The following is a 21,161-nucleotide window of genomic DNA, read 5'->3' as shown; positions in this document are numbered from 1 at the left end:
TCTCAGCCCATAGACTGCTGGCTCCATTTCTCAGGGCTTCAGGTGAGGCAGGACATCACAAAGGAACAGTGGGGCAGAGGAAAGCAGCTGGGAACATAGTGCCAGGAAGTAGAAAGAGAGAAAGCTCCACTATCTAGAGATAAAATATATACCCAAAGATACACCCTACCCGGGGATCCACCTCCTCCAGTCACACACTGACTAGTTAGCATCTAGTTAATCCTTACCAGAGGACTAATGCATTTATTAGGTTAAGATTCTCATATGAGCCTTTAGGAGATATCTCATATTGAAACCATGATGCTTCCATTGAGGCATGAATCATATTATATATTACAATGGCTTGTTTACATGGTTGTCTTTCTACCGGAATGGGTGGTAATCATAGTTTCTTATCTCTGCATCCTCAGTACTAGCACAGTGCCAAACACATTGTATATAAATATCTTTGTGTGAAATGAGTGACTGGATGGATATTTATGTGTAATAATCAATTTTGTGACTCAGTCTAAACCATAAACATCTTATTTTGTATATAGAACTTTATGGTTGACAAAAGACTTTCATTTCTATTATCTTACTGGTTGTCTATCAAAGAGGCTCATATTACTATTCTCATTTTACAGATGGGAATATTGAAAACCAGAGAGTGAGTCAGCCACATAATAAAGGCAGGATTAGACGTCAGCTCCTGGCTACAGTTTTAGCATTTCCTCCACTATGTTACACTGCCTTATTTCTAAGTTCCTAAAACCCAGAGGTGTAGCTACTCTTGCATTTGAAGATAGGCACTCCCTTTGTTGGGGAGAAAGGACAACTGATGCTGATTTTATAGTGCCATGATAAAGAATGGGTGGGGCCTAAGGAATCAGGAACATGGGTATTTGTTGAGCTCTATTTTGTATCAAGTGCCTCATACACACTGCCTCACAACAACTTGGAGGAACTGAGATGATCTCATGAATGGATGAGAAAAGTAAGACTTGGAGGTATTATTTGTTTATTGTATCATGTAATGCTCACAAAACCCCTGAGAACAGTTATAACTGAGGTTATGATGAGGAATCTGAGCCTTAGGAAGATTAACTGACTTTCCAAGGACACCTAGCAACAAGCAGGACCAGAATTGGAACCTGACGTCATCTTACTTCAAATCAACTTTGATGCTTAGCACTCAGGTGGTCTGTATGTCTCACATCTCACATGCAGACTCTGCACCTATACTATAACAACTTGATTTGAGAACACTTTAGCATGCACAGTATCTTCATGTATGTAATCTCATTTAATCTTCACAAACACCTTAGGACAAAGAAATGTGTAAGGGAATATAGTCATTTTTTTTCTTGTGTATGTTTCAGAGAGGTAAGAGTGACTGCTCATTCAAGTTATGGGACAGTCAACAGATAAAGCTCCTTACAGGAATTCTCATTTAAATACCACAAGTGGGCCAAGGCTGTAGCTCAGTGGTAGAGTGCTTGCCTAGTGAGCATGAGGCCCTGGGTTCAATCCCCAGTACTGACTCACAAGTGCCATGTGAGGTGGATAAACTTACCGAGTTTTGGATTTAACATGAGTTAAACTAGCTTTGGATTTAACATGAGTAAGCTGTGCAAAACATGATTGGCTCCTTTGCCCAAAGGCATGTGATCAGCAAGGCAAGGATCTCAACTTAAGTCACAGGGGTATTGAGTAGCTAAACCCAGGAACCAGGTCTTTTCTAAATCGCCTTCCATATTCTACCATATTGCTCATTTTCTCTATTCCCTGAGGAATGTCCAGGTGAAAGTGGGTCAAATGCCAAGGTGATCCTCAAAATGCAATAAGAGTTTCAGAAGAACAACCAGTTCATCTTTTGCCCTAGCAGGTGTGAAGCAAGAGGTGGTTTAGTGAGAGTGATTCCTTTCTCATTTCCCTTTTGTTGTCTTTGTGCTAATAAATCATGGGTCAAGGGCTGGTTGCAATTTACTGGAAGTTAATCGTTACTTCTAACAATCAAGGGGTAGAAGAAATAACATTGCACTTGAGAGTCCTGGGGATGCTCTGGTTAGAGTTCTGGACCAAGGCTAGAGCTCAAAGAAACTAGTTTCCTTCCCTGATGAGATAAAACAAAGCCAAGGGAGAATACTAGTTTTGTTAAGTGTTCTGGAATGGCTTTATAATTAAACTGGAATAGATGGGGCTTGGGCCAACTTCTTTGAGGCCCAGTTTCCTCCTTTGTTTAATGGTGATAGTAATGTGTAATTCACAAGGCTGTGGTTTAGGGATTAAATGAGATAATGCACCGACAACATCTGGCACAGGCAAGCACCCAGTAGCTGGTAGCTATCATTATTACAAGACTTGGAGCAGAAACCCTGTCTTTGGACCACTGCCTTCTCTACCTCCGGCCAGTCTCCTGCTGAAGTTTGAGGACAGGCCATCTTCTCCTTGCCCCTGGCGGTTGGAAATTGCCTAAAGAAACGTCCTGGGGCAAAGGGAAAGTAAGGGGTTAAGGACTGAGAAAGCCCAGAAGACTGGAAAAGGGACGACCCCCCCCACCGCCCCGCGCCCCACCAAGCCAGGCCGAGTAAGCCCCTCCCCTTCGCTAGCCACCGGGGCGGTCGCCGTGCGCTCCCTCCCTCCGCCTCTCGCTTACAAGATCTAATGAGCTCCCCCGGGAGGCTGAGCAGCGAGCAGGTCCCAGAGCTAGGAGGCAGCGCCGCGCGCACAGCGCGGGGGCCGGAACCGGGCCTTGGTAGCGAGCAAGAGTCGGACTGGGGCGCACCATCCACTTTGCGGACGGTCCGGGGGCCGCGGCGATGGCGGTGCAGGCGGCGCTCCTTAGCACGCACCCCTTCGTGCCCTTCGGCTTCGGAGGCTCCCCGGACGGACTGGGGAGCACCTTGGGAGCCCTGGACAAGGGCTGCTGTTTCGAGGACGAGGAGACTGGTGCGCCGGCGGGAGCGCTGCTGTCGGGAGCAGAAGGAGGGGACGTACGCGAGGCCACTCGAGATCTACTCAGCTTTATCGACTCGGCGTCCAGCAACATCAAGCTAGCGCTGGATAAGCCCGGCAAGTCGAAGCGGAAGGTGAACCACCGCAAGTACCTGCAGAAGCAGATCAAGCGCTGCAATGGCCTCATGGGCGCCGCGCCCCCGGGCCCACCCTCCCCCAGCGCGGCCGACACGCCCGCCAAGCGGCCGCTAGCCGCCCCCAGCGCTTCGACGGCCGCGGCGCCGGTGCATGGCAAGGCCGCCCCCCGGCGGGAGGCGTCGCAGGCCGCGGCAGCCGCCAGCCTACAAAGCCGAAGTCTGGCAGCGCTGTTTGACTCGCTGCGCCACGTCTCCGGGGGCGCCGAGCCAGTGGGGGGTGCGGTGGCAGTGCCAGTGACTGGCCTTGGCGGAGCGAGCTCTGGGGGCGCGGGAGGGGAAGCGTCCGGCCTCGCCGGGGGCACAGCGGTCCCCGGCGCAAGGAAGGTCCCATTGCGGGCCCGAAATCTGCCCCCGTCCTTCTTCACTGAGCCCTCCCGGGCGGGCGGTGGCGGCGGCGGGTGTGGCCCGTCGGGGCCTGGCGTGAGCTTGGGCGACCTGGAGAAAGGGGCGGAGGCCGTGGAGTTCTTCGAGTTGCTGGGGTCAGACTACGGCGCCGGCACCGAGGCGGGCGTCTTGCTTGCCGCAGAGCCTCTCGACGTGTTCCCCACCGGAGCCGCTGTCCTGCGCGGACCCTTGGAGCTGGAGCCTGGCCTTTTTGAGCCCCCGCCAGCGATGGTGGGAAACCTAATATACCCTGAGCCCTGGAGCGCCCCGAGCTGTGCCCCGACCAAGAAGTCTCCCGTGGCTGCAGCCCGCGGCGGTTTGACCTTGAACGAGTCCTTGCGGCCCCTGTATCCTGCTCCCTCGGACTCTCCCGGCGGCGAGGACGGGACCGGCCATTTGGCCTCTTTCGCCCCCTTCTTTCCGGACTGCACCCTGCCGCCGCCGCCGCCGCCGCCGCCGCCGCCGCCGCATCAGGTGTCCTACGATTATAGCGCGGGCTACAGCCGCGCAGCTTACTCTAGCCTTTGGAGACCGGATGGGGTTTGGGAAGGGGCCCCGGGGGAGGAGGGGGCGCACCGGGACTGACTGAAGTACCCTTCTGTCCCATTTGAGACTGCTGTGGGGAGCGCCCTCCTCAGGGTCCCTCCTTAGCCTGGAGAACGATGGGAAAACGCACATGGAGATGAAACGGGATTTTAAAAATTCAATTAATAAAGGAAACTTAAGAAAAAAGAGTTGCAGAGGAGTTGGGGATTGTTTTAATCACAGCCGTGTGTGTGTGTGTGTGTGTGTGTGTGTGTGTGTGTCTTTAAGCTGTCTGTAGGTTCTTACTGGACCAGAGGAAACAAACAACAACAACAACAACAAAAAAAAAAAACAACAAGCAAACCAAGACATGGCTTGGGAAATAATGGATGGGTGGGGTTGGCAGAAGGCGCAAGAGGTGGCTGTAGAAGCCACCTCTTGCCCCTTCTACAACTTTTCATCAAAGGTCAGTGTATTCAGTGTAATTTCTCCTTTTAAACATTGCCTGGTCCCTTCCATTGAGTGCATCATGAAGTCAAAACTGTACCAAAAAGAATGGAGCAGAGCGATGTTGTTATGATTTGAGTGTTTTCGTAGAGGGTAATCTCAAAGATCTCCGTGGCCTCTCAGACCTGCTATGTGGGAGTGTTACCGAGGACCAGCGGTGGTCCACCGCTGACCTCTAGATTACTGGTCCTTGGGTGTGGTTCTCTTGTCTCTTGTCTGTTGCTCTTCCTCTCAAAATTTCCCCCTGCTTCCTTTCTTCTTTCATCTTTCTGCTCTTATCTGTGCTTTTCTTTACTTTCCTCCTTTTTTTTTCTGGCCTTTCATTGCACTCCATGCTCTCTCATATTTCTTTTTCTGTTTGCTTTTCTCACCAATATCTGTGGTAGGAGACAAATTTGGCAAACCTCTGTTCATTTTTTCTCTTGTTTCCCTTTCTTATTTTCCAACCATTTTGGGGAGACAAGGCAAGTGTAACCTCTTTGCATTGCAGTTTCCTTTTCTGAGAGGGTGGGAATGACAGCATTCCACCACCTCACTTCTTCACAGCTTGTTGGATAGCGCTCAGAAGTGAAATATACACAATGCTTGAGGCTGCAGCAGTGCTTGATTGTCTGTGTGTGTGTGTGTGTGTGTGTGTGTATACATATGCATTTAAATGGTTTTCATAAATAGGAGCAACTGGAAATGTGATTCTCATGCTCTTTTGGGTGATCTCTTTGACCTGAGAGTGCACTTTCCCTAACAAGCTGTTTGCCTTCTCCTGCTGCTCCACTCCTACACCCTTCCCTTGGTTTGTGCCCCCTGTTCTTCCTCACTCATCACACCCATACCCTCTCTCCCCAAGATAGGGAATGGTGAAGGGTGTGAAATTTCCAAAGTAGTTCCTCTATTCCCTAAGTTGCAGGTTCAATGAATGGAATCTGAAGGTCTTCTGGAGGGAAGAGAATAATCTGTTGTCATAGGGAGACTTGGAGGAAAAAAAAAGAAAGAAATAATTTCAACAGCCTTGGATATGGCAGATAGGGTACACAGCACCATCAGGATGGTTGAGGGATAGACTAGGAAAGATTGAGTGCGAAGTGAGTAGCTAGAGGGAAAAGAGGAGGTCCCTCGGTGCAGATCTACAGGTGAAAATACAAAAAAAAAAAAAAAAAAAAAAAAAAAGAGAGAGAGACTAACATTCAGAAAATACAAGGGAGCTGTTGTCTACTGGTTGATTATGTTACAAAGGAAAGCTGCTTCTGTTCAAGGCAGCAAAGTAGAAAAAGTAGATTGTAAGAATATCTGGATGTGAGATAATTAGAACTCCAGTGTTGCTATGATAGATTTTAAAAATCTAGGTTAATATTTGTACAAATCAAATATTCTTTGATATTTTCAGAAAGGAATTTATGAAAAAAGCAAATGGGTACTGAGCAATGGTAGACACAAATTTAAGTGCTATTGCTAAGTCACTTTCTTCTGAATATAACTTTACTTAAGAAAGCAACAAAGAAACCATAGTGATGAGCCTTGGTAATGCCGAAAAGAACCTTTGAAACTTCAGAAACCTGTGCTATGAATTTATTTCCAAGTGGTAAAAATTGACTAATTCCAATATACTAATAGAATGTTAGGATCAGTACTATCTAGGGTAGAATTTTACAGTAGGAAGACATGAATACCCCTGTGACTATTATTATTATTGAAATGTTTCTTATTTTTCCTCTTTTTTTCTTACCTAGCTTGGTAAAACAAGGTCTCTCTCTTAGTATCTTGCTTGCCATGCTTTTCCTTAAAATAATACCCAAACTGAGTGTTTCCTGTATGCCAGGCATTGAGCTCAGCCCCAACTCACTGATCCTCTTAACAGTGCCATGAGAAAGGGGAAGAAGATATTATTATTCTCATTTGAAAACTGAGGTTCAAACCACTTAAATAAATCATTGAAGGAAGTAGTGCATCTTAAGATTCAGATCTACCTGTGTCCCATTACCAAGACCTGCCTGTTTGCAAGGCTTTGCTGTGCTTCATAAGGGGGTCTGGGTCCCAGTCCCCTGCATTATAATACTAGCAGAGTTTCTCAACCTCAGCACTATTGACATTTCAGTCTCCATAATTCTTTGCTGTGGGGCTGTCCTGTGCATGACAGAATGTTTACAGTATTCATAGCCTCTTCCTGTTATATGCCAGTAGCAGTTCCCTAGTTGTGATAATAAAAAATATCCCCATTGCTACATGGGGGGCAAAACTACTATTGTAGGGTGCCTGGCACTTTCATATACATTATCTCATTTAATTCTTATAAAGGCTTGTGTTTAGGTGTTGTGATTACCCTAATTGCTATAGGTAAAAAATAAGGAAGGCTAAAGGGAAGGGTCAAATCAATCAACTTAGGTACATCTTATCTCTATTAATTCACCAAACACGGACCAGTTACTTACTATATTGAAATGTAGTTTTCCCACTGGCAAACTGAAAAGCATTCTATCACAAAGGGTTATTGTATGGATTTGGCATGGACTGTATATAAATGCTCAGCAAGAGGGAGGTGATAGTAGTATGTGGTACCTACCAGTCAGCCAGGGCTTGGCATTATATCAAGGTTCCAAAGCATCTTATTATCCAGAATGCTGAGAATGTGTGCTGGGCCCTTATGTAGCCTCCAGATTTCTTCATCTCTGACTCTTCTTCTCTCTTCTAGTTTGAATATATTAATGTCTGACCATGCTAAGTGCTATAGTGCCCATTAATAATATGTCTGCCAAGGACTGAACGTACTATTGCTTCCTCTCCCATGTCATTTTCTACCTGTTAGAAGGTATTTCTTATCTCTTCTTTAGCCATATCATTATCCATAAAGAATTACTTTTAAGTGCAGTGGCAGATAGTTTTCAAGACCAGAAATAGATCATAGTATGCTTCTAACCAAATGATTTTGGACAGGCTGTGTATCCTAGTCTGGTTGGTGATAACAGTCATACTCGTGGGACACATATTTATGATTCCCTCATCAGTTGGAAATTCCTTGGTGCCTTAAATGTGTTTTAGTGTCTTCCTACAACTTTTAAATGTCCCAAACCTTTGCCCATCTCATTTCAAGCTCCACCTTCCCCCTCCCCTCATTATCAGGTCTTGAGGAGATAGAGACTATCTGTTGTAACCCCCTATCCTTCTCTACACTGGTCTGAGTTCCCTTTCACAACTGGCAGGAACTTCTCCTGCCCTAATGGCTCAGGTTCCTTCCCCTTCCTCTCCATGAGGACAAGGTGTTGCTCCATCTATTATCTTTGTTTCCCTTTATCTTCAGCTTTACTATCTCTCCTCATTCCCCCCTCTCATTATAGAGAAACATCTTCAGTGTGATTTTTAACAAATAGCAACAATGGGGAATAGGAGGAAAAAACCTCAATCCTGTTTCCTTCTCTAGGTATTACTCTATCTCCTCTTTACAGCAAGTCTTTCAGTAAATGAATCTACAGTTTTTGCCTTTACCTCACCTGCTATTTAAATATTAACTATTTTGAATTCTAGGGTGACCAACCATTCCAGTTTTCTGGGACTGCCCCCAGTTTTAACTCTGAAAGTTGTACACACCAAGAAATCTCCCAGTTCCCAGCAAACTCTATTTCTGCCCCACTATTTTCCAGGAATTGCTTTCACAGGAGCCCCAATTGATGAACACAATCGCTTGAAACTTCTGTTTTCTTGATCCCATGCTGCATTGAGCATTTGTGCACCATTCCCCTAAAACTCCTTCTTGGGTTTGTGGACTTCATTTTCTTTTGGTTTTCCTCCTAACTTTCTGGCCAAGTCTTCTTCTTTTTCTTGTGGTAACCCTTATGTGTTGGTGTGCCTGAAGGTTACCTCTGTCTGTCCTTAGCTCTTCACACTTTTCACGTTCATTTTGGGTGAGGTAGTTTTTCCTAAGGCTCAGGTATTATTCTTAATGTGCTGATGACCTCCCAGTTCTATACCTGCAGCCTTGGCTTCTTTCCACCATCTTGGATCCATTACCTACATTTTCCCTAGGTAGCATCTTCTGAATGATTCCTAAACTCTTCAAACTTCATGTCTAAAATTAACACTCCCACCCACATAGACTAACCACAGTCAATGTAGCCTAGGTTTCTTGTAGCCTCTCTTATCCTCTCTTATCCTGTCCAAGTGGTTACCAAGTCCTATTCCATACTACCTTCTAAGTCAGTATGTTTCAAATATTTTTATTCATGATCTTCAGACCATCTTCATTTGACGTCATGTCCCAATATATTCAGATCCATATTTATATAAATCTGCATTTGTAGAAATATCGTCATGTTTAAGAACTGATATATTATTAGATTATCATCTATATTGATATTTAATTCTCTATTCAATAGATAATTAAATTTTTAAAAAACAAAGCCTAGATTTTTGCTAAGGAACTATGTGATATACTGATATTTTCTTTTCTTGACTGTTGTTCATTAAATTGACTTCACGGCTTACTAACTGGTGGGGCCTGCAGTTTGAGAGAGACATTACTCTAAGCAATTCTTGAGTGTCTCTGTCTCTCTCAGTCCTCAAGCAGGGCCAGCTCTAAATTAGAGCCCTCACTACCCCTCACTTAACGTACTCCAGTGATCTCCTAATGACCTTCTTGTCTCTAGACTCACAATCCCCTAATCCATTTTCGTAACTGCCTCCTGAGGTGATAGTTGTAAAAAGCAACATTGAGGTTGTCACTTCTTTGCTTCAAATTCTTCAGTGGCTCCTATTATTCCCGAGGTAAAATTTAAAGTCTCTGCTTAGAGATGTGGCTCCTGCCAGCATCACCAGTCTTACCTTCCACTTCCCTAAGAGTACTTATGTTTAATAAATTTAATTGCAGATGCTTGAATGCTCATATCCATGTGCCCTCTTTGAATTATTCTGGGTATGCCTTTGCCTAGAACTCATTCTCCCGTTTTCTCTGCTTGCTAATTTCTACTAAACCTGTCTTTCTCAAACCTGAAGTGTCATCCTCCTTTTAAGCTTCCTGGATCAATTAAGCACCTCTGTTCTGGAATCTTCTATGATACACCAAGACCCTAGGCTCATCTTATGGGCAGCTAATTACATTGTTATAATAGTTATTATTCATCTGCCTCTTTTATTGGGAGCAAGAACTTGCCTGTGCATTCCTAACACTTTCTAGACTCTGGCAAGATTAATGCATAATTAATGATTTCTGAATGAATGTTATGAAGGCTTATAATTGAAAAGGGAACTTTATACTCATTCTCTCATATGAGCTTTGCCCATACTTGCCAAATGGCTACATAATCATATTATTTGTTGAGCACCTATTTTAAAAAAAAAACCCTTTTCTGTGAAAACTCTACTTGTGGCAGGAATATGTATATGGCAATAACAACCATGTTAATTTTATAGAACCAAAGAGCAAAGTTATTTTACCTGGAACAGCACATTGGTGGCAGGCAGAGATGATACTGGTGACATTTCAGTCATTTTCTTTGCCTGTAGAGTGCAAACAAAACTTTCCTCTGTGAGATCAGTAATAAATCCTTTCTTCAATGAGCTTAAAATTGAGTTAGACGCTTACGACTTGGGTATACAATATATTTTGTTCACTGTCAATAAGGGAGTGAGGACTATATAAGAAAATAATTATAAACATGTCCCAAAGTACTAGACATTTAATTGCTAAGCAAATGATAAAGGAAGTTCATTTCATCTCAAAAGGCAATATTACTAGAAATATATTCCAAGTTAAAAGAAATCATTTTTACTTTCCCATAGAATGCAATGTCAAGAGAAATGAGGAAAGGAAAGAAAAGGGAAAGAGAGGGAAAAAGAATAAGTAGGTGGCTATATTCCTGGCAAAGGGAATCCATTTATCCCAAATTCCTTTTATTACCTATAATAAATGTTATGGGTTTAATTGCGTCCCTGCAAAGATGTGTTGAACACTAGCCTTCAGTACCTCAGAATGTGACCTTATTTGGAAATAGGGTCAGGTTAAAATGAGGTCATTAGGGTAAAAAAATCTCACTCAATATGACCGGTGGGTGTTCTTATTTAAAAGGGGGGATTTTGGGACCCACACATGAAGGGAAGACAATGTGAAGGGACCTAGGGACAAAGCAGCCCTATGACTGGAGCAATGCATCTGCAAACCAAGGAACATCAAGAATTGCTAGCAAACACCAGATGCTAGGACAAAGGCAGGTAGCAGTCTTCTCCAGGGCTGTCAGAGAGATCATAGCACTGCCAACACCTTAGTTTCAGACTTTTAGCCTCCAGAACTGTGAGACAATAAATTGTGTTGAACCACCTAGTTTTAGGTATGTTGATACAGCAGCCTGTTGATACAGTAGGAAACTAAAAATACAGTCATTAATGAAGACAACGGCAATAAAAATGAATCCTATTTATCATGCCACACAAAGTTCCTTGCTTAAAAAGCACTTACGTAACCATACCATGTCTATTCTCTTCTGATCTATTCTTGTGGAACTCTATGTGAGAAATCTAAAAGTTGTCAATATTGAATTGGAATTATTTGTATCAACCCTACCAAAAAATAGTGATAAAGCAGGGAGGTCATGAGGAAGGACTTTTAGCCATGATTATTGCTGATAGTAGCCATCACAAAAAGATGGTCAGAACCACATGCTCAGAGGCCACTGCAATCTTATACAAAAAGTGCTCTTACAAGGACATCTGCCCAGCAACTGTGTGTTCAACTTCAGATGGATGCTACTCTTGTTGTGATGAGTTGCATCTGGCAGTTTGAAGCCAGCTACTTGTTAAGCACGCTGAGGCTCTTCTTGAACCATATGGCTTTTAGCTCCACTCAGCTGTAAATACTCAGCATCTGGGTCAATAAGAACCTCTCTGGATAGTGCATGGGGCAAATGCTCTTCATTCAGAGGTGGGTCTAATAGTGATTTGGTGTCCAGCTGTGTTGGGGAAGCTGGCAAGCGTCTGTGTGCTTGAGATGTGGTCTGGTCTCCCTTGATGTGTGCTTGATCTGCTTGGCCTGCTTCTGCCCTGGCTCCTGCTCAAGTTCAGCGAGGACAGATAGACACCCAAATCATTATTATAGATAGCACTGTGTGACACGTGCTGGAACTAGGGCAGAAATGAGGTCCAACGGGAACAAAGAGGAAGGCTCTAATGAGCTGTTTCATTCCTCCTTCATTTCACACATTTTTATTAAGTCACCTACTGAGGGCAGGCAATGTGTTGAATGCTATGGATATGACGGTGAGAGAGATGAAAAAGGGGATGTTCAGGGTGTGTGAAGCAAGTGTAAGAGAGTGGGTATGTGTCATGAAAAAGAGAAGGAAGGGTATAATAGGCATTTGCAGAAATTGATATAGTCAAGGTTTAGCAAATGTCAGGCAGGAACAGCTAATTTGCACTGTCTAATTCAATAGGTAACTTCTACTCTCTAAGCATGAATTTAGTTCCATTTACCATTTTTTAAATTAGTGCCACAGAGCTGAACCAGTACTGGAAGACTGACACTGTCCAAATTCACAGGGATTCCAGTTTATAAGCCATAAATAATCTTGCTCATACATAGTGAGAAACATAACACAAATCAGTTCACACCTGATCAGGACAATCCCTAAGATTCACCTACAGAGAAGATAGTGCAAATCAGAATAACATGTGGTGAATAGGGATTTGGAGCAGGAAATATGGTAAAGCTTGTGTAAACAACTCCACAAGTTGGGAACAACTCCACCTATGATTAGGTTTATTTTATTGCCGCAGTCTGGCTGGGCACACAATCACGAGCCACCACACAGCTTGTAGATTCAAACAGCAACTCTTTATTCCCGAACTCACACCAGCCGTCTACAATCACGTTCTGGGGAAATCCACGTTCTCTGCCCAAATCCACTCCCACTGGGCTTCTGTCTACTGTCTGAATCCCGTGAGAACTCAAGGGGAACTCAGGCAGCAGGATACGCCCTATTCCCAGCAGGAATAATCTTAAACCTGGAACGCCCTAAACCCGATTATCCTAAACCAGGAACACCCTAAACTCGGATCCGCCTTGGTCCTTGAGCAAGGTCACCTACATGCAATGTCACTGCAAAATGTCCTATTTCCATGAGTCCTTCCACTAAGCAACATGGGGTACGCTGGCAAGGAAATTGTCATACCTACTTGGCTAATGGCTCCCAGCATTTTATATTCAATTAATTGTTCAAGGACCTCCCTTCCTTAATTTTATAAAGCCTCAAAAACTATCTTCCATATTCTTCCCCTCTTTCTAGAATGTGTCAGAACTCTGGAAACTAATTAAATCCAAAATACTTACATAGTCCAAAACGGGGATTCAGTCTGGCTTTGACATTTAAGTGAGTCTAGAACTGTGTTGTGATAAGTAGACTACTGGCATTGTCATGCAACTCAGATTACATACTGTTTGAGCATGCGCAGTCAATTAGATGGGTGGAAACTAAACTCCAGCCCATGCTTACTCTAGTCACCACCAGCTGTGTACCCAAGTATGTTTAGTTTTATTTGCTCAAAGACACTGTATAGCCAGCAGTGACCCTGGGGGTGGGGTGGGGGAGTCACCACTGAAAACTAGTCCTTCCTGGAAGAATAGACCTTCTAGTGGTGCAATCTCCTGTTTGCTGCAGAGGCCCTGTGTGCATTGTAGGAAGATGGTTTCCTCCTTTGGGACTAAGCCCCAGTAACACTGGGTCACGACTAGTTCTGGTTCCTGTGGGACTCAGCACCATCATCACTTCTTCTTCTCTTTTTTTGGGATCTACTGAGTCATCAGCTTTTCCTTTTAAAATCTTTCCCTGGCCTGTGGGACTCCTTGATCCTAAGGGATCAGTTTATTTTCTGTTTTTACCAACCGGAGTTTGGGTGGCAACTTAGTAACTCTTGGTGGTGGCTGCTGTGGGTAGGTCCTGGCTTCAACCTGGCTTCATTGGTAATGCAGTCTGAATGCTGAGGGGCATCTTTGGAGCCACTGGGGTCAACAGAGTGGAATGTTAATTCCTGTTTCCCCCTTTTTAGCAGTAAGCCTTTGGGCAGGTTACTAAACTAGAGCTTCACTTTTCTTTTCTGTCAAGTGGCAATAATGATATCACACAGGGCTGTGGTTATATTAGGTGACATAAATAAAGCCCTTGGCATTATAGGAAGGCCCTTTAAATGGTAACTATTATTGGTGTCCAAAGAGGCTTCAGCAGACAGCAGAAGAGCCTTGAACTTCTCAGTCCCTCCCCTCTGCATCCAGAGAGGAAGAGCTCTACATGTCAGAGTTTTCTTTTCAGGATTTAAAGGGTCACTGCAAGCTCTGGCACTGAAAACACCCCATTCCTCCACAATGACTTGGAATCCGTGACTAACTGGCTCCTTCAGATGAGCTGGTTCGAAAAGAAGTAATGGCGGAGTGAGCCTTTACCCCAGGCGACAAAACGAACCCCACAGGAAATGGTGAATCTTCCTAGCACGCTCAGAGTGTCTGGGCCTTCTGCAGGGGAGCAGGCCTCCCTCTGAGGGCTGATGGTGGGTGGTCAGCTCTGTGCTTAGCATGTCCCAGGATCCCTGAGTTCTGGGTGCTCAGTGCTGTTCAGAATCCCATCTCTTAATCAATTCTGCCCCTAACAACAGAATTTCAATGCATGGCAGGGGATAAAGTGGCCGAGAGAAACTCAGGACACATTTGAACAGTAGCCCAGAACTCGGACAGAATCAGAATCACATTGGCACAGGCCTGGGTCATGGGTTGCTGCCAGAACATTGTAAGAAAAGCCATTCTTGTCCACACAATGGCCTGAGGAAACAGGAAGCACTGCAGCATGACTTCAATTATTATCCTTGCGAGTCTGAGCAGAGCCACAATTCAGCTTTTGGGTTGCCACACACCAACTATTGAGACCAGTGGACAAGGGTGAAAAGTGATGAAGCAGCGGCAGCTTGGACCTGCAATGGCTGCTCAGCAGTGACGGGGACCTGCCTTGAATTCTGTTTCTGTCCTTCCCTACTGTTGCCACTTGGTAGAGTTCCTAAGCCCTTCTAAGTATCAATTTTCTCATATGGAAAGTTGAAATAACAACATTCCCTGCTTTTCAGAGTTGGTGTGAGGAGTAGAAATCATGTATGTACCTGCTGCTGAGGGCCAGGCACAGAGCAGGCACCCAGGCACCGGTGGGTGTTGTTATTTCTAAGACCTGGATGTCATCTACTCTGCTGCTCACTAGCGCTGGGTGGGTCAGTCACTTGGCATTTCTGAGCGGCAGTCTTCTAATTCACAGAATGGGGATAGCTGATGTCTCCATGGGGTGGTTGTGAGGATGCTCTGAAGTATACAGCTTCCATGTGCAAGGCACTAGCAAAAGTCATCAGGACCTGAAGATCACATCCCGGGGCGGGGGGGGGGGCAATTCCCCTTTCAGCTGTTAATTTATTTCATTTCAACTGGCATCTGAGGAAGAGCCAAGTGCTGTTGTCTAATTAGCCATATCTGACTCTATGCTAATACTTTAAGTTGCTTTGATGCTACTTCTGAGTGATATTTCTCCTTCCTTAGGCTCTGGTAAAAGTTTCAAACACAGGAGCAAACACAGGACCCTTAGAGTTGGATCTTGCTTTGGAGAGCAGAACCGTTCCCAGTTCTGGCTGTGTGTCTGTGTCTACTGGGATGAGGGGAGGGCTTGAGGAACAGTCCCAGCTCCAGGCCAGTTCTATGCAGCTGGGCCATGGGTAGAGCATGGAGCACAGCTCCTCCCAGATGCTTCTTACAGAGATGTGGAGGAGGGACCATACATTCTCTTACCCTCCTCTTCCTTAGCCTCTTTTATTGCCTTGGTGTTTCTGTTTTCTTAATTCACATAGTTGACAAAATATACAACTAGAGCATGTGAAAGAGTTTATCTTGATATTGGCCCAAATTATAGGATCATGTTTAAAGAGAGAAAGAAAAAATATCTTGTAAGCATCTGAAAATAATTTAAATATTTATACTCTGTGACAGCAAGTGGGAAAAATTAGTGCTTTTGTTCAATAAAAGTGGTTGGTGTTAAGATTAAAAGCTAATTTTAAGAGAAAATCTGGAAATGTGAATTATGGCCTTATTGCTGCCAAAATGAGCAGGTTGCTTAAACTTCCCTGAATCTCAGATCCATTTTTTCCCCTCTATAAAATGAATGTGAATTTAGAAGCAGAATTAGCAATACTTGTTTTGTTTATATATGATGTGATGAGGAATGAGAAGTCAAAGTACTAGTGACATTTTATAAAAGGCAAAGCACCAAACAATATGAAAAAACAATTTGCTGTGGAACCTCAGAAAGTTATTTGACACTTTATTCTCTTAGTTCCCCCACTTACAATGAGGCACATAACGCTTAATGCAGACCCCACTGTCCCAGGGGCCCAAGTAGAGGGTGTTAGTGAAAGCACTTGGAAAAGCAGGAAACCTGTATTAAGTTTAACTAGTATTATAGTGTCACTCGTCTGATGATGGTGCAGAGGTAGTGTGAGGTGACATCCCAATGAGCATTCCTGGCAGAGCTGGGGCGCCAGCCAGGCCTTCTGAGCTGTCTCTGCTTCCAAAGGACGCCTCCATGCCCTGTTTAACAGTGCTGACTTCTCTTTTCTCTCAGTTGCCAATCTTCCTGAGGTGGAGACAGGCCCAGACTCATTCTTTGGTTGAGTCCAGGAAGAATAGGGCCATTTATATTTCTGCTCAGATGACTGGAAAATCCTTTTATCCTGCTTCACTGCAAAGCATCTCAGCGCAAAACTTGGGGAATCCAAGGCCCTCAGGCGCCATCTAATGGTCACATATGAAAATAACTCCATCTAGTGTCTGGCTTCATGGCATAGAGGTAATCAGAATTAATTTTTTTTTTCCTGCTGCTAAATTTGCATCTTCCCTGACAACCATGAAACAGGGACTTAGGTAACTTTACACATTCTCTGTTTATAATTCTGGATTGCAGAGTGATGCTGGAGGAAATCTGAGAAGCTCTGCAGACCCGAGCTGCTACAAAGCCCTGGTTTTCACCCTCAGCTTCTGGCTTATAGGAGACGTGTTCTCATGACGGAGTTTAGGTGATGGTAGGGCCCTGTAGGACTAGCTAATGGATATTCCCACATGGAATTCTCAGAACTCTTTCTCCTTTTGAATCTTGCTATAGATGGGGACAGTGGTCTTGGAATTCACGTGTTGAAGGTGAAGCCATAAAATGAAAGGAACCTGGTTCTCCACATTTCCACTTAGAGGAGAGCTGCCAGTTAATAATACCTCTTTTGTATCTATGTAGCAAGAAACAAATCTCCATGGTCTTTGAGCCATCATGGATCTTTTGTGTATATTTATTAGAGTAGTTAAAGTTGCCTTAACTAACACAGGTGAGTGCTACTCAAGTCAACAATGGAAATCAGGGACAGATTTACCATAAGCAACAAAGCTCCATCTTCAGAGACCTTCACTTCACAGCCCCTTCAAGGGCCCGAGGAATGCGCGCGCACGCGTGTGTGTGTGTGTGTGTGTGTGTGTATGTGTGTGGGTGCTGCACGTGTGTGTATTTTCTTACCAATGTATTCATATGGTTAAAGTTTTGCAAAATATACAAAAATAAGATTTTAAAACTGCATGCAATTGGTTAGTACTGCTGTCTCCTTCCTGTTCAACTTCTCCTTCATCACAGTTTGTGCTGGATGGTGTTGGACAGACCCTGGGAGTTTTGGGGATCTAGCTAATGGGAAGTTGAGTAGGGATACATTTATTTTAAGTTTAGTTGTATTTATGTTCTTTTTTTTTGTCTCTTCCATGTAGAGTTAAGTTTTGCTAGCTGTGTTGGTGTAGGAATAATTTCCAGACACATTCCTGCCCCCACTGTGAAAAGATGATGCAAGGCCAGAGATTGTATTGCAGTAGGATTTGTCCCATAGTGCCTGGTCCAGACAGAATGTCTGCAGGAGAGGAGAAACAAGGTTTGAAATGCATGGAGTCAAAAGCTAGCCTGTAGAAATTTCTTTAAGACCTTTAGATGTGTAAAATTATAACCAGGGAATTTAGTCACTGATGCTTTATCAAAATTGAATTTTTCTCCTGCCAGGAATATACTTGGCAATTTTTAAAAAAAGCATATTCAATTCTAAGTACACTTTGCAACTTCCCTCTTATTTTGTCAGAAATAGGTTAGTTGGTAAAGCTTGAATATATAATCTAAACTTCATTTCCAAAACATGTGTTGGGACATTTCAATAAAATAAAGGGAAAATTACAGACTTTTGATTTAGAACTTATTTTGATAGCTTCAAATTTAGGTATTGAAGAACTAAGAGCAAATTCAGATAAACATTATGGTACATCAAAGAAAAACAATAAGTAGAGAACAATAATAAAAAATATTCTGACTTCAAGAAGTGAGTTGTAATGGAAAAATTCTTCAGATGGACAGTAATTCATAAGAGAAAGAGATAAGTTTTAGTGAGTAGGCTCTTGGATTATTTGGTAATCCACTTGCCGAAGAGGAGTGTATCATATGAACACATCAGAAATGACTTGGACTTCTTTATGATTGGACACAAAATTCTGATGTGGAAAAGGTCACGTAGAACTCACAGTACACCATTCTGGAAACAACACTGACATTAGGCCCAATAATGTTCTCCCACTTTTTGAGAACAATTTAAGACTAGACATTACACACAGGATACCCTGAAATCTTACGGTCCAAAATGAAAGAAAGTTGATACAGGTTTTCTCAAACTTAACAGCAGTTCTAAAAATTTATAAGGCATGATCAATAATAAGTTGTGAAGGTGAAAAAAACTTTCTTAGATCATGAAGGAAAGAAACCAATCACCCATGCTGGAGGAAAGACTGAATTAATTTTCTGTTATTTCTATAGAAAGCAATATTATAAAATCATTGTCATATGGAGAGGTGGTTTTGGCACCATAGCTGAAACAAAGCATATTAAGAAAAATTAATAAAAATATTGCTTTTCTCTTCAGAATTCTGTGATTGATGTTTGTGGTATCTGGTGGATTTTGTGATTTGTTGTTGCAATTTCTCTTTTCATTTTAAATAAATATTGGCTTTTCTAATTAATTCTGTAGTCTTTCTTGAGAGGACCCCTAACAATGAAGTTAAATGCCCACGAAATCCAAGTTCACTTTTGGGCTTGCACATATTCAGGGCCTTCAAAGAAGCTGAAGTGTCATAAGAGACTGACTTTGGTGGATGATAATGACATGGCCAGCAGGCAAACCTGGAGAAGAGTGCAGGGCAGGGAAGAATAGAGGTGCTTGTTTCCTTGCATTCCCCATGCTGGACTCCAGTTCTCGCAGTGGTTGGATGCTCATTGGCTGTAGGTAGTTTTCTACTGCTGCCCAAACAAATCACCACATTTATTGGCCTAAAATAATACTCATTATTTCACAGTTCTGTAGGTCAGAAGTACTGGTGAACTCTATTGTGTTCTGTGGTTGGGTCTCAGAAACCTGAAATCCAAGGACTGATAGAACTAGGTACTTACCTGGAGACTGAGGGGTGGAGGAATCCACTTCCTAGTGTATTCAGGCTGGTGGAAGCCAGTTCCTGAGGTTGTGGGAATGAGACATGCATTTCCTGCTGACTTTGGGCGGAGAGCTGCTGCTTTCTAATGCTAAAGGCTGCTGTACTTCTTCTAAAGTGGCCACCTCCACCTTCAAAAGACCAGCAATGCCATATCAAGTCTGTTTTACAATGTTATGCTCAAATTCGGGACCCCCAAAATACCACCAAAGACCAAGATCCATGTAAGCAGCAAAGAGGTGTTTATTGCGAGCTAGCTCGGTCCTCCGCACCCACACAGCAACTGGTGATGCTGGGAGGCCCCAAGCCCAGGGTTTGCAGCAGTTTTATACACTCTTTGGGGAAGGCAGGGATCCCACATACATCATAGCATCTCTTAGCAAATCGTCACACACCGTGGGAAAATCATAAAACAACTCTAAAACATGATTAGCACTGGCGGGAATAAGTTGGGTAGGGGTGACTGGTTAGTACAAGAGGGAGATTCGTTTGAACTGATTGGTTTAAGCCTTGAGGGGAGTATGCGCTGAACTACATGGTTTCCCAACATGTTATCAACCACCATAAACTACTGGGAGGATCATCTGACATCCCAGATATTTTCCCTGCCTCATGCTGATTGGTGGTTGCTAGGGGGTTGCTATGGGTCCCCACCTAACCTGACTGAGTCAGGGACACCTGATGCAGCAGCAGATCTCTCCTGTTATTTGTAGATAAACAACTGATCCGGGTGGGTGTGTGCCTAGGAGTGCTCTGAGGGTCTTTCCAAGGACAAGGGTCACGCCCCCTTCCTTGGACAGGCTTTGCTCTGAGGTAGAGGCTGGTTTCTCACAATTTGGACGATTCTGATTTCCCCTCCCACTTTCCTCTTCCCAGCTAGAGACAGTTCTTCAGTTTTAAATGCTTTTGTGATTAGAGAGGATACACTGGGTAATCTCCCTTTTTGAAGGTCCATGCTGTAACATAACCCAATCAAAGGAGTGAAAGCTTATTACATTCAAAGGCTCTGGGGGTTAGGGCGTGGACTCTTGAGACTAGTTCTAGAATCCTGCCTACTGCAAGCTGCATTTGCAGTCTGGTGGTCCTACTGAAGCCAGAATTAGACAGGCAGTCAGTAAAGAAAGGTAAATCGAGTCAGGTTGGATCAAGTAGGCCAATTTTGAGTGAGTCAGGCAAGTTGGAGACTGTCCCCTGAGGGATTGAAATGTTAATCCCTTCAGAGCCCTTCCTCTACACTTATCAAGAACCTTCAACCTGTTGCCAGGTTAACCTGTCCCAGGAATTTCCCCTCCCTACAGGGAGCTATAAGGTTGTTAATGTGTCCTTGGCTGCTCTATCCTGTGCCTTACCCTTCAGCCTACCAGTTTCCCACCTTTTGGCCATCCCACCCAGCATTTCCTAGGCCTAGTCAAATGCCTAGTCATTTAGGCAGGAAGGAGAAAGATAAGGGGAAGAGGTCAGGAGAATAAAGGAAGCCTAGGACACATAAAAAGTGCAGAACACCTTGCTTCTTGGGATACCAGGATACTAGCTATGGCCCCCTTTTTCCCTCCCAGGAGAAGTCTATGTTACCCCTTTTTAAATAAACACTGCTTTATATGCTTGCCTCGGTGTGCTTCTCTAATGTTCAAACTTCAACATGTGAGGAAGCAGAACTCTTCAAGGATAACGACCATGGCTCCAGCTCTGTCCAGGTCCTGCTCAGCATTTTTTCCCAGCCTCCTTATGCCTACGGGTGATAATGCTGCCTGCTATTGCTAGTGCCTGGGTCTTCATGGTTGGTTCTATCTGCCCACATATCCTAACTGTTTCTCTCTTTGAGCATATCATCTGTTTTCTGCTGAGACTCTGACTGATTGACTTGGGAAAATAAATCTGGTGGAAAGCCATCATTTTTGTGTTTTCTTTGTACTAAGAGAAGATATTGGATCTTCGGCTTCAGGCACCCATGAGGGAAAGGAAGGCATTGCAGTCATGTCTTGTGAGTGAGAATGTATTGTCTCCTAAGGGCCCCTGATGGATTCTGGAAATCATATCCACATGTGGGATGGGCTCAGACTTCTTCATGTTCA

The 21,161-nt window shown here is 43.9% G+C and overlaps 1 protein-coding gene and 1 non-coding gene across 2 annotated transcripts; both read left to right on the top strand.

The window, feature by feature from the left end:
* Positions 1 to 1,449: 1,449 nt before the first annotated feature.
* Trnat-agu (transfer RNA threonine (anticodon AGU)) lies at positions 1,450 to 1,524 on the top strand. The gene has a single exon. It is a non-coding gene; the product is annotated as a tRNA-Thr (tRNA).
* Positions 1,525 to 2,684: 1,160 nt separating this feature from the next.
* Positions 2,685 to 4,205, top strand: Fam181b (family with sequence similarity 181 member B). Its single transcript, XM_027942503.2, has one exon. It carries the CDS (start codon positions 2,802 to 2,804, stop codon positions 4,101 to 4,103), a length of 1,302 nt encoding a protein of 433 aa, XP_027798304.2. The 5' UTR covers positions 2,685 to 2,801; the 3' UTR covers positions 4,104 to 4,205.
* Positions 4,206 to 21,161: the final 16,956 nt, after the last annotated feature.

Source organism: Marmota flaviventris, chromosome 9 (genome assembly GCF_047511675.1).
Source record: "Marmota flaviventris isolate mMarFla1 chromosome 9, mMarFla1.hap1, whole genome shotgun sequence".
Taxonomy (NCBI): Eukaryota; Metazoa; Chordata; class Mammalia; order Rodentia; family Sciuridae; genus Marmota; species Marmota flaviventris.
Note: the sequence above shows the minus strand (reverse complement) of the source record. Positions and strands in the feature narration are given on the sequence as shown.

Coding starts and splice junctions, on each gene's coding strand:
- Fam181b (XM_027942503.2), top strand. CDS start 2,802: ATGGCGGTGCAGGCGGCGCTCCTTAGCACGCACCCCTTCGTGCCCTTC.